An 11,796-nucleotide genomic window follows, 5' to 3' on the forward strand; every position below is an offset into this window, starting at 1 on the left:
TCAGAATTTTTCTGCGTGTTTCTCTCGTGTCTCAATGACTTCCCATTTCCCGACACCAACAACAGCTCTCTCTGCCCTCCCCTCTTTCTGTTTCCCTGAGCTCTCACTCATTAGCTGCACACAGCCTTGCCAGGCAGCTTGTGCTGTCTAAGAATTTCATGCCCACACTCTAAGTAGTCATTACAGTTTTTAGAAAGCATCCGTATGTGTCTTTAGAAATACTACTATACTACTAATACATGTCTTTAGAAATACTACTGCCTGGGAAATAAGGGGAAAGGGTTGTTTTGTGTATTCCTCTTTCTGTGGGAATTATTTCAGCCTCTCTTCTTCAGTTCATCACTCACTGCGTCCTGCAAGGCATCTCTGGAACAAACTCAATGCATGTGAATGTGGATGTAGTGAATGATGAAGCGTTCAGCTTGTTCAAACCATCCTAGACCAGCAGCACATCAGTGGGCTGGATCTGGGGTGATTCCTTCCAACCTCAGTGAGTTACACAGGCCAGGTGAAGGATCCCGTATCCCGTGCAGATGTCTCACCTCCATATCCCCCCCTGCACTCCTTGCCACAAACGCAGCAGTTTCCTCATCAGGAAGTCCTTGGAGCTTCCACGAGCCAGCAGCAGCCCTCCAAACACAGACTGGTACGTTGGCCCTTACAAACGAGCCGGCTCGTTATTGCATTGCCTATCACACGACCAAGACGCAGCATATTAAAAGCATAATCCTTAATGTAACGACCTGCTCTGCTCTATTCTAAAAACACGTAGGAGTGGTCACTCAAGCAAGCCACTTTCCAGCAGCACCGCAGTTTTCCTAAGCATTTGATTTTCAAGAGCACTCGCAGACTTTGGCTGCTGTGATTTCTGCTCGTCCCGCGCCGGCTTACGGGCAGTGGGAAGGATTTCCTCAGCAGAAACGCTGCAGCTCCTGCAAGGAGCGAGGCAGCGCAGCGCTCGGTGAACTGTGCAGTGCAGGGCAGCGCGGGCAGGGCGGGCTCCAGCGGACTCAGCGTTGGCGCGAGCGTGCAGCTCGGCTCTGTTACGGGAGCGTCGCTGCGGCACACGGCGCGGCGCGCCGCCCGACGGCCGCGTCAGGCGGGCACGAAGCACGCAGCAGCACGCCGCCGCCAGGGGGCGCAGCCGCCCGCCCCTCATTCGGCTCAGTCCGTGCCGCGCGCCGTAGTGACGTCACCGCCGCGTCCCGTCCGGCGCAGCGGTTCCGGTGCGGCGCGGAAGCGATGGTGAGCGGCGGCTCGGCCCGGGGCCGGCGGGGCGCTGCGGGCGGGGGGCGGCGGGGCTCGGGAGCGCGCGGGGAAGTTTGGGACGGCTCGGTGCCGCGCGGGGACGCTCCGGAACCGTCCGGAACCCTCCGCTCCCTCGCCGCGTTTTGCCGAGTCACCGCCCGGGAGGGGCGTGGGGCGAGACCGCGGAATCCGCGGGTCCGGGCGGGCTGCGGGGCGGCTGCTCGGGGACCGACCCCGAGGAGACGGCCGGCACGGCGGCGCGGCCCGTTATCTCCGCAGCCCGCGGTGATCGCCGGCGTCCGGCGGCGCTGCGCTCTGTATCGGGGGGAGGGGTCCGAGCGCCGTGCGGTGCCGAGCTCGTAGCGCTGGCGCATTCACGCGGCGGTTGTGCTTCTTCTCTTTTAGGGTCAAAGTCAGAGCGGCGGCCACGGGCCCGGCGGTGGCAAGAAGGACGACAAGGTGCGCGGAGCGGTGTGCCGGGCCGGGCCGGCCTTCCCGTGCCGTCTCGGGTTTGGAGGTGCCCGGAGGTGCCCGGGGCTGCCGGCCCTGCGCCGCTTGGCGCTGCGTTGTGCCTCGTGGAGCGCAGCGAGGCTGTGAGCTGCACGGCCAGCGGCTCATGCAGGGATGAGGATGTGTCCAAAATGCTGGGCCTCGGTGTGGTTCCGGCCCCCTGTGTTTTGTATTCACTAAAAAATGGCAGGGACTTACACTGAGCGTGAGAAAGCGGTTTTAAAATCCCCTTTAAAATAACAGCGATCCTATTTCTGGGCTTGTCTCCCTGTATCGTGAAAGAGGCGGCTTTGGTTTGTAGCCATTCAGCTCCATTGTCAGCCTGCGTACCTCACATCTCTGTGTTTTCTTTTCATTGCTCATATCTTGACTTTTTAAATTTTTTTGTTGGAATTCCCTCTGCACATAAGGACAAGAAGAAGAAATATGAACCTCCGGTTCCAACCAGAGTGGGGAAGAAGAAGAAGAAGACGAAGGGACCAGATGCTGCCAGCAAGCTGCCCCTGGGTAAGCGCTCAGCCTGCCTGGGCCCTGTGGGCTGCCTGCACTGCAGCATGCAGAGCCCCGGCCCCCTCTGGCTGCGGGTGGGGCCCAAAGCACAAATGCACAGGGCCAAGCATCATTCCATTTCTAATGAATTTAAAATAGAAGACAAGGTGGTTGTTATGCAGGATGAGTTCCATGCATTCCTGTGTAAGAGAAAAAGAGAGACTTCAAAATGAGGAGAAAAGGAGAAGTGACATCATTTTAAAAGGTGTTTTTGTCTGAGAATTAGTGGGACGAGATTTACACGGTGATGATTTTTATCTTAGTGATCCGCTGTCTGTTTAGAAGGTATCATCAGAACCTAAAGCAGCAATTCTCCTAATGAATTAATGAACAATTGATAGCATGTCATACTTAGTCTCAAATGCTGTGGTTCTGCTTTGATTACAGTGACTCCTCACACACAGTGCAGACTCAAACTTCTGAAATTGGAGAGGATTAAAGATTACCTGCTAATGGAGGAAGAATTTATCAGAAATCAGGAACAAATGAAACCTTTGGAAGAAAAACAAGAGGTGAGCTTTGAGTGAACTGCTAATACTGGAATGACTGCTGTAGCGTAAACTAATTGACACAAAGGCAATGGAAATGAAATGTCATGACTGTGAAAGTCAACCCAAACATATTGTATGCATTAAAATTTTTCACTAAACATCAACTAGCTTTCAGAAAGCAAGATTTTCTTCAAGGGTTTTAACGCTTTTAGTCCAAGCATGGGTTATTACAGATGAGGCAGCAGCAATTTTTGGCTTCTTAGTGGTCTTCCCAAGTTCAACAGAGAAAGGAAGAATTCTTGTGCTTGTCCATATAATAATGTCCATAGAATTAAATAGCCAGTTTTGTTACTGGCCTACGGTTCTGTGCCTTCTGGGGCAGCAACACAGAAGTGGCAAAAGCAGCTTCTGTTCTCTTTGGTGTGAACTGTTGAGCTAATGTTGTCTAACACTAAGATGACTTTAAATGCTTGTTAAATGGAGAAATAGAATCTTTAGAATGTGCTGCCAGCATTTGACTGTGCCGTCCTTTATCTGAAGTTAACACGCAGATTCTGGGCCGACCCAGCAGTAACATTCCTACCTGTGTTCCTGAGTTGTTTTTTGAATTCTTCTTGATGACAGGAAGAAAGATCAAAGGTGGATGATCTGAGGGGAACACCAATGTCTGTGGGTACCTTGGAGGAGATCATTGATGACAACCATGCCATCGTGTCCACGTCAGTGGGATCAGAACACTATGTCAGCATTCTGTCTTTTGTGGACAAGGATTTGCTAGAGCCAGGCTGCTCTGTTTTGCTAAATCATAAGGTGAGTCACGTCCAGTTAAGTGAGATGAAAAAAAGAAGCACAAGGTCTGCTATTTTTGACTGGCATCTGTTCTGAGAGTCACAGGATCACACGATCTGAGATTAATGCTGTTTATTTCATACACCTAAACATATGGGCATTGGGTTTAGGCTTGCTTTGGCATTCATAGCACCGCTTGCTTTCTGACAACTCTTCATGCTTGAATTAGGTTCATGCTGTGATCGGAGTCCTGATGGATGACACAGATCCTTTAGTTACTGTGATGAAAGTTGAGAAAGCTCCTCAAGAAACATATGCTGACATTGGTGGCCTTGACAACCAGATTCAGGAAATTAAGGTAATCATATGTGCTAACTTCTGCTAAGCAAGCTCTAAACTTAGCTGTTATGGCAAGAGTATGAAAGAGTAACAGCAGAACCAACTGCTGTTCATGTGGTGTTGTTTTGCATCTTGCTCCTGCAGCTCTCAATTCAGTTTCATTAGGCAGGCACTGGGACCTAGAAGAAGGTCTTCTAAGTTGTTAGTATCCCTGTTCACAAACTGTGTAGGCAGAAACCTTCCACAGTTGCTGTGGAATCTACAGAGCACTGAGCTCATAATTTTTGTGGTAATTTATTATTTTGCAGTGTGTGTCTTGTAAAGTTATTCAGAGTTGCAAGATGTGATTTAAATTCTAAGAAGTGCAGATGTCATGCAACGTAAGAGTTTGGAAGGTGGGGCTTTTTTGTTTGTTTGTTGGGAATTGGTGGGTTTTTGTTTTCTTACCTGCAAAGCTCAGGCTGAACTCTGTGAAAACTCAGCTCTTTCAATTTGGATAGGCATTCAGAGTCAATAAATGCTCTTCAAGTATTCATCTGTGGCATCTGGTAGCTCATACTGGGAAGCATCATTTAATGAAGGGCCCTCCAAGTTTGTGGGGAGCTCCCATAAGTGTTTAGGAGCCAGTCTGCTGACTTTCAGAGTCAATGTGATGCCTGAGGTAGGAGGAAGGGGAACGCTCGCTGTTTCAGCCTATCATGTGGAAAAGAAGCAATAGAAAGAGCTGCTTTAGGAGTTGTTAGAATTGCAGGTATCTGAGATGCATGTTTTTCAAGGCCTGTCTTCCAATTATTTTGGTTCTTTTTGCATCTCTTGCTTGCATTAAGAACTCCACAGATCTTCTGTAGAGTGCTCACTGTTAATGAAAACACAAGCTTGTTTTTCTCTTGATGCAGGAGTCTGTGGAGCTTCCCCTCACCCACCCTGAGTACTATGAAGAGATGGGTATAAAGCCACCCAAAGGAGTCATTCTGTACGGCCCCCCTGGCACAGGTATCTGTAGCACTGTGCTGAGCTAGCCCTAGTTAAATAAATTCCACTTGGTTAGTATTAAACCACTGCCAAGTCTGTCACTGATTTCATATGATTTTTTTTTTCCTGCCTGCAGACTAATTACAAATTTTTTTGCAATTAAAAACAGGTAAAACTTTACTGGCCAAAGCAGTAGCAAACCAAACGTCGGCAACCTTCCTGAGAGTTGTTGGTTCAGAGCTGATCCAGAAGTACCTGGGCGACGGCCCAAAGCTGGTGCGCGAACTGTTCCGCGTGGCTGAGGAGCACGCGCCGTCCATCGTCTTCATTGATGAGATCGATGCCATCGGTACAAAGAGGTGCGTGTCCCTCTTCTTCTGCAGCCATAGCCAAATCCAGTTTCTGAACTCTGGTAACCATTTCCATAGTAATGCCTTTGATATAGGCAACTTGTTTTACAAGTAAAAATTCAAATGACTTCTTCGATACTAAAATGTGCCACAACTTTTTCACATTAAATAGATATGGGCAGAGATCTGAGCTCTTTTCTTTTGCTGCTTGGTACAAGCACAGGATGCCTTAAACTGGAAGAGTCACTGTGTAAGCTAACGTGGTGTGCTTTCAGTGCATATCCAAATGCAGTAACTGGCTGCAGTGATTCACCTGCAGAGCAGCACATGTAATACAGAGCATGTCCACGTCTTGGGTATCTCTCCAGATAGGTAGCTACTTAGTTACAGGTAAGGGTTTAGAATATTATATGATAAGTAACATGGTGTGATGTCATGAATGTGGAATTTGATCAGCATTGCTCATGTCACATTAAGGTATCCTTCAGCCTGTAGCTAAGTTGTATTGCTTTCAAAATTCCTCAGGCTGCTTGGAGCCATCCAATTTAAAGAGTCCTTAAAGTAGTCAAGTGTTTTTCTTTAAGTAAATGAAGTGATGCTCATATGTATTACTGCAGTTAGTAGCCTCAGTCTCCAGTAGAAAGGAGCTTCTGCCTCATGTGTTTCAGCATACGTAGAACAGATGGGACTGATGGCAAGCACTCAGAATTCTTTAGAAATGTTTTTGTTGCTTCAAACTTGTTCACAAACATAAGTGAGGCTTTTTTGGATGAAGATCATCTGGTCACGTATTTGCAAAGTGCAGTGACTGAACCAGAAAGCACCAAAATGCATCCCCTGGCATCTGTGTGCATGAGGGAAAACCTCTGAAATATAGAAATGAAGAAAGCAAGTGGTGGGCTTTATTTTCTGTCATGTTGGTACGCTGCCTTTTAAGAATTAGGGTTTTTTCTGTTATGTTTTTGTTCATTTGCTATGTCATAACTAGATCTGAAATCCTGCTTTTTGCTTTCTATGGGTAAACCCAAAAAAAAGCACAGAAAACCCTTAACATACAACCCATATGTTATGACATAGGTTGTTGGTTTTTTTTAGAGGCCATTTTGTTTGTCAGTTTGTGGCAGATCAATAAAGTGTGTTCTGAAGTTGGCATAATGCTTTTTCTGACTGTATTGTTCTCTCAAAGGTACGACTCAAATTCTGGGGGTGAGAGGGAGATCCAGCGTACAATGCTGGAGCTGCTGAACCAGCTGGATGGGTTCGACTCTCGTGGGGATGTTAAAGTCATCATGGCCACAAACAGAATAGAAACCCTGGATCCAGCTTTAATTAGGCCAGGTAAGGGAATTCTGGTCTGTTTATGGCACTTCTCTTGTGAAAGAACTTGTAGCTCATCAGACACATGGGCTGGTCACAAGAATGCGTGTCAGTGGTTCTTTGATCACCATTTCAGCTGTGTTAATGTATCTGTTAAAAGCAGACCCCATTCACAGGTTTCTAAATGGGAGAAAAAATGGAGATAGAAGAATTGTATTAACTTCTACGGTTTGTATAAATGACTCAAATATTCTTCCTTTGTATTAAGACGGCACAGGTACTTTTAAAGTAATTGTTAAGGAGGCTAAATAATGGACAGTGCACACATTTAGAAGCATAGAATCATAGATTTGTTTATATCTGCAGCAGCTGGGAAGGTAGGGCAGTACCAATTGAGGTTAATAGATGAGAACTTTAAACGTGGACAGTGAGTCTGGATTTCAGTGCAAGGAAACCAGTCTGCTTCTTTGCAGACCTTCCATATTCTGCCACCTGGGGGATGAATGAAAGAGAAATAACGTCATATTTTGATGTATGTATTACGTGTTGCACAAAAAGCTCAAAAAGACTCAGTACTTTCTGATGGCCAGTAAAAATGTACCAGAACACAACCTGCATTGAGAGTATTTGGGTCTGTTAAATCAGAAGTTAGAAAGCAGTGCAAAGGAGTGAACTAAGTAAGCCTCCTGGTAGCATTCTTAAGTAAATCTCAACTACTGGAGGTTGTGAAGATACTTTTCTTCTTGGGCAGCAGAGGTAAGATAGAGAAGAAATATAATTCAAGTTGAATTTGTTAGAGAATGCCTCTGTGCAGTCAGTGCTCCATATGGACCCAAGGAATTCAGAAAAAAACACCTGCTGAGGTGCTGTTCTGTGCTTTTTCAAAAAGTTTTTGTCACCATCGTAGCCTTACCCTTCATGTCAAGAACAGTTGCCTGAGTACAGAGGAGAAAATACTATACTGATATTAAAAAACAAGCTATAGGGTAACGTGAAATTGACTGGAAGGGAATTTTGCTTGAGCAACCATGGCACTTCCAGCAGCCCGGTAAACTCATTTACCGTTGTGTGGGTTTGTCTGGGGCACTGCATCTGGTGCCAGTCAATGCTTTCAGAAAAGATAATGTAAAAGTAGAGAAAAACAGGCACGGTGTGGAGATACTTTGACAAGTATGCTTACAAAGTTGGAACCATAGGAGCTGGAGCATCTCAAGTCCCAAAAAAGGAAACGTCTGATAGGAACTTCAGCAGAATTTCTTATGCAGAGCCTTCTTTCTTCAGTTCAGTTTAAGGGTTCTACATAACTGATCAGTTTCTTCTATAAAACGTGATTGATACTGGTGTGAAGATTGTTGCTCTCAGTCTAAATTTGAGATGTTCTTCCAGCTCTATTTCTAGTAGTTTTTTTCCAAAAAAAAACCCTAAAGAGTGAATTTTTCTTTTGCGCAGGGCGTATCGACAGGAAAATAGAGTTCCCTCTGCCTGATGAGAAGACCAAGAAACGAATCTTTCAGATTCACACCAGCAGGATGACATTGGCAGATGATGTGACTTTGGACGAGCTGATTATGGCAAAAGATGACCTCAGTGGCGCAGATATTAAGGTGTGTATGTGGCTACAGTTCAAAACATGAATCCCATGAGTACTGTATCCAGAGCTTTGTATGTTGAAACTTTCCTCTCTCAGTTTCCTCTGACCCTCAGAGGTCATTTAGATTGCTCTGAAACACCTCCTCTGAGTGCCCCATACTCAACTTTACAAATGGGAAACTGTTATCAAATAGATCATTATTAGGCAGCTTGTGCTGATAGAAATACATACCTGTGTTAGCTGAATATGAAATTCTGTAAGTAGCAAAGTGGAAATTAGAAGTGGAATGTTGCAGAAGCATCCAAGATGCTGTTAATCATTACTTTAAGATAGTACAGGATAAGAAGCATTTTTAGGACAGCATTACAAACAGGTAAAATTGCAGTTGTAGATGAGGAAGGTTGAGAGAAGCAGCTCATGTATGTGAAGTGAACTGGGCTCTTGTTAGAGTCACCTCCTTGTAAAATAGAGCAGCCCGCTGCTGAGAGCTGTTCCCTGGGGAGGAGGGAAATGATATTATTAACTTGCTGCCTTTCTTTTGCCATGGATGAATTGCCTCACAGAAAGACCTCTAACTTTGTCCACATTGTTTTATGTGCTTCTTCGGTGCTACTGACCCATATCTAAAATGAAAGCATTTCAATTGTGCTAACAATCTTCCAATACTACGAACTCAACAGAATTTTCATGTAGCTCAAACTGTCTTCCAAGGTGTTGTTTGAAGGGCTGCAGAGACAATAACTTCTTTGGCTTTCTCTGTTGCAGGCAATTTGTACAGAAGCTGGGTTGATGGCTTTGAGGGAACGGCGAATGAAAGTAACAAATGAAGACTTCAAAAAGTCTAAAGAGAATGTTCTCTATAAGAAGCAGGAGGGAACCCCAGAGGGACTGTATCTTTAAGTCTTCTCTGTTCAGGGACTATTGGGAACTCTGGCTGGGATGACAGTCTCACGTAAAACCACATAGTCCAGCTAATGCTCATTCTTGAAGAGGTTATAAAGCCTGGCGGTTTGTTTCCCAATAAAACATTTATTTGAATGGAAGTGCTTTGGAGGCAATGAGGAGTTACTGACACAGTTGTTCGGTATACAGAATGCAGTCTTTGCTGTGGAAACTTTCTGTGGGAGCAAAACGTGGCCAGTAACAGAAATGAGAAAGTTACACATGAAGTGTTGCAGTGCTGTGACGACAATGGCAGCAGCAAGGCCAAGAGCTGTTGGTTTTTCAGGTTAAAATTATGTGATTTATTGCTAAAAACTAACCCTGTGTATGACTGGAGATGTATGTATGTGGATGAGAGGAACCCTGAAATAGAATTGTTTTCAGATATAGAGAAAGGGGGGAAAAAAGGAAGGCAAAAAGTTTTGTTACCCATTCTAGTAAACCTTATGAGGTGTGCCTCACTGGGAATGAGAAAAAGCCAGAGATTTGTTAGGCAAGCACTTTTTTATTGTGACAGCTGGCCTCATCGTGGCTTGTGGAGCTCAGGGGCTCTATAACTTGTGGTAAGCAAGGCTGTACTTTTTATTTGGGAGGGGGTGAGAGGGGGAATGTGGTTGTTAATGCCACAAGCAATAACCATGGAGAGGATGGTGCAGCTGAGAAGGAAAGCTGCACTGTGTTATGCTAAATCTAGAACTGCCTTCTTGTACACTGAATGCCATGAGAGTAGCTGAAGAAGCAGCAAGTTTGAAAAACCTCATTCTTACCTTTTGCAGCAGAATTTTTGTCTCTTTCTCCAATATTTTGGAACTTAAGGAGAAGAAAAAAATAAATTAATTAATAAAGCCTGCATGTTCCCCATACAGAAAAAAATATAGCAGCATCTGAATTGAAGGCAGGATTTAACTTCAGGGGCTCCAGTGAGTGAGCAGCATGAGTAGTGCACCAGGAAGAACTGTGCTATGGAGGAGGACCCCTGAAAGGGACAATGCATGGAAGAAAAAGGTGACTGAAAAAAGAAACACAACAGGAGCACCCTGCCCTTCTGAGCCCTACCTTCATGTCCTTCCCAGAACTTCAGAGGAAGTGGCATTCTGCTCTGATGGGAGAACAGAAGCAAACTAAACATCCAGTTTTTGATTTGGTGCACAAAGTAATTCCTACCTCCAATTCAGGAGCTCCTTGGTATGTGAAAGAAGTGTGGAATTTAAAAATAACAGACTTTAGGGGTACTGTTAGCTTCAGCTGGTGATTGAGCACCTGGTGAAGGGCTGTGGCTGCTCAGGGAGCACAGACAGATTGTTCACACCTGTGCTCCCCATGTGATCAGGAGGGGTGGATCCAGGGTGAAATCATCCTGGGCTCATATAAGGGCTACCTAGTGAAAGGGGAACATCTCTTGTACTTTGGCTGCTGCTTGTGGAAGATTGCTGTATGGCCAGGGAGCCTCTTCTCCAGTTGGGTGAGTTCCTTTCTTCTTTCTATATATGACTGTTGGCCTACCTGGGAATACTTTTCCTGGTATCGCTAAGAACTTCTCAGAAGGAATTTTTTGTTTCTTCATAAGCAGAACACATACTTTATAATGAAAATTTATAGCAAAACCAGCATCACCTAGGAGTACCAGGTTATAAGGCTCTTAGAAAGCTCTATGATGCTATTTAAAATTCTGCATGTTCCCTGTGACTTGTGAATGCTTTTAGAAAGATGAACACATAAGCTGTAGCCTCAACTAACACATCTCACACTGTGCTACTACAGGCAAAGGCAAGGTTGAGGCTGCAGGACTTTGTTTTCCATCTAATCGGATCTCAGCAGCTGAGTACCTCCTGTCTGTTTCTGTGCTCTCACTGCCAGTTGCTGCTTTTGTCCTAAAACTTCCTGAAGCAGTTTGGGGCACTCAGTAGCTGCAGCTACTCTATTTCAGATGATGGTCTAACTTCTGAGTACTTGAATGTCAAGAGAAGGGATGCTTAATGCAGTGGTTTACACACTTTCACATATTGTCTTACAGAATAAATTAGCATAATTATACTGGTAAATCACTACCATATTTCACAGTTTATCCATGAGGTTTCTTGGAATAGAAGCTAGTCATCCAGGTTATGCTTTCGCTGTTCTGCTTTCTTTGGTGAGGATTGAATACAGAACAGACTTTTCTCTTGTGATGATTTAGATTTGCATTGAGAGAAAGTAATACAGTCTTGATTAAAAATGGGCTGCACTGAGATGCTCTAGAGATATAATTTCATTTTAAAATCCACAGTAAGATTAAGAAAAAATAACTCAAGTTCCATTTGAATTATAAAAGTTAAGGTATGTATTTCATAAATATTCATACTAAAAGTCATTTGTCAAAACATTCCAATACAAGTCCATAACAGGTATCTGTTGAAGATAAGATTTGGCTTTTACCAACTGTTCATGAACAGATGTAACTTGCTGTGACTTGGTCCTTATATACACGTGCATACCAAACTGAAGGAAATTACTGAGGTCTGCCAACTGGAAGAGAGTGGGGTAGCCATTGGGCAGATGTTTATTTCCTGTGTAGCTTACCAAGCTATAGTCAGCATATATGGAATCTCTGCTGAACTCTAGGGAATATAACTTCAAACAATAGAATAAGAAACGTGGGCAGCGTACAACAGGACTATGTTTGTACGAGGGTATCCTGTGGAAGTCAGCACAACTTCAG

The 11,796-nt window shown here is 44.8% G+C and overlaps 1 protein-coding gene across 1 annotated transcript; it reads left to right on the forward strand.

Moving 5' to 3' along the window:
* The first annotated feature begins 1,157 nt into the window (after positions 1–1,157).
* Positions 1,158–9,199, forward strand: PSMC1 (proteasome 26S subunit, ATPase 1). Its single transcript, XM_031593103.2, has 11 exons — positions 1,158–1,245; positions 1,654–1,707; positions 2,169–2,265; positions 2,695–2,819; positions 3,423–3,608; positions 3,817–3,945; positions 4,823–4,919; positions 5,068–5,257; positions 6,435–6,586; positions 8,015–8,169; positions 8,922–9,199. Exons 1-11 carry the CDS (start codon positions 1,243–1,245, stop codon positions 9,054–9,056), a joined length of 1,323 nt encoding a protein of 440 aa, XP_031448963.1. The 5' UTR covers positions 1,158–1,242; the 3' UTR covers positions 9,057–9,199.
* Positions 9,200–11,796: the final 2,597 nt, after the last annotated feature.

This window comes from Phasianus colchicus, chromosome 5, assembly GCF_987193195.1.
Source record: "Phasianus colchicus chromosome 5, bPhaCol1.hap1.1, whole genome shotgun sequence".
Taxonomy (NCBI): Eukaryota; Metazoa; Chordata; class Aves; order Galliformes; family Phasianidae; genus Phasianus; species Phasianus colchicus.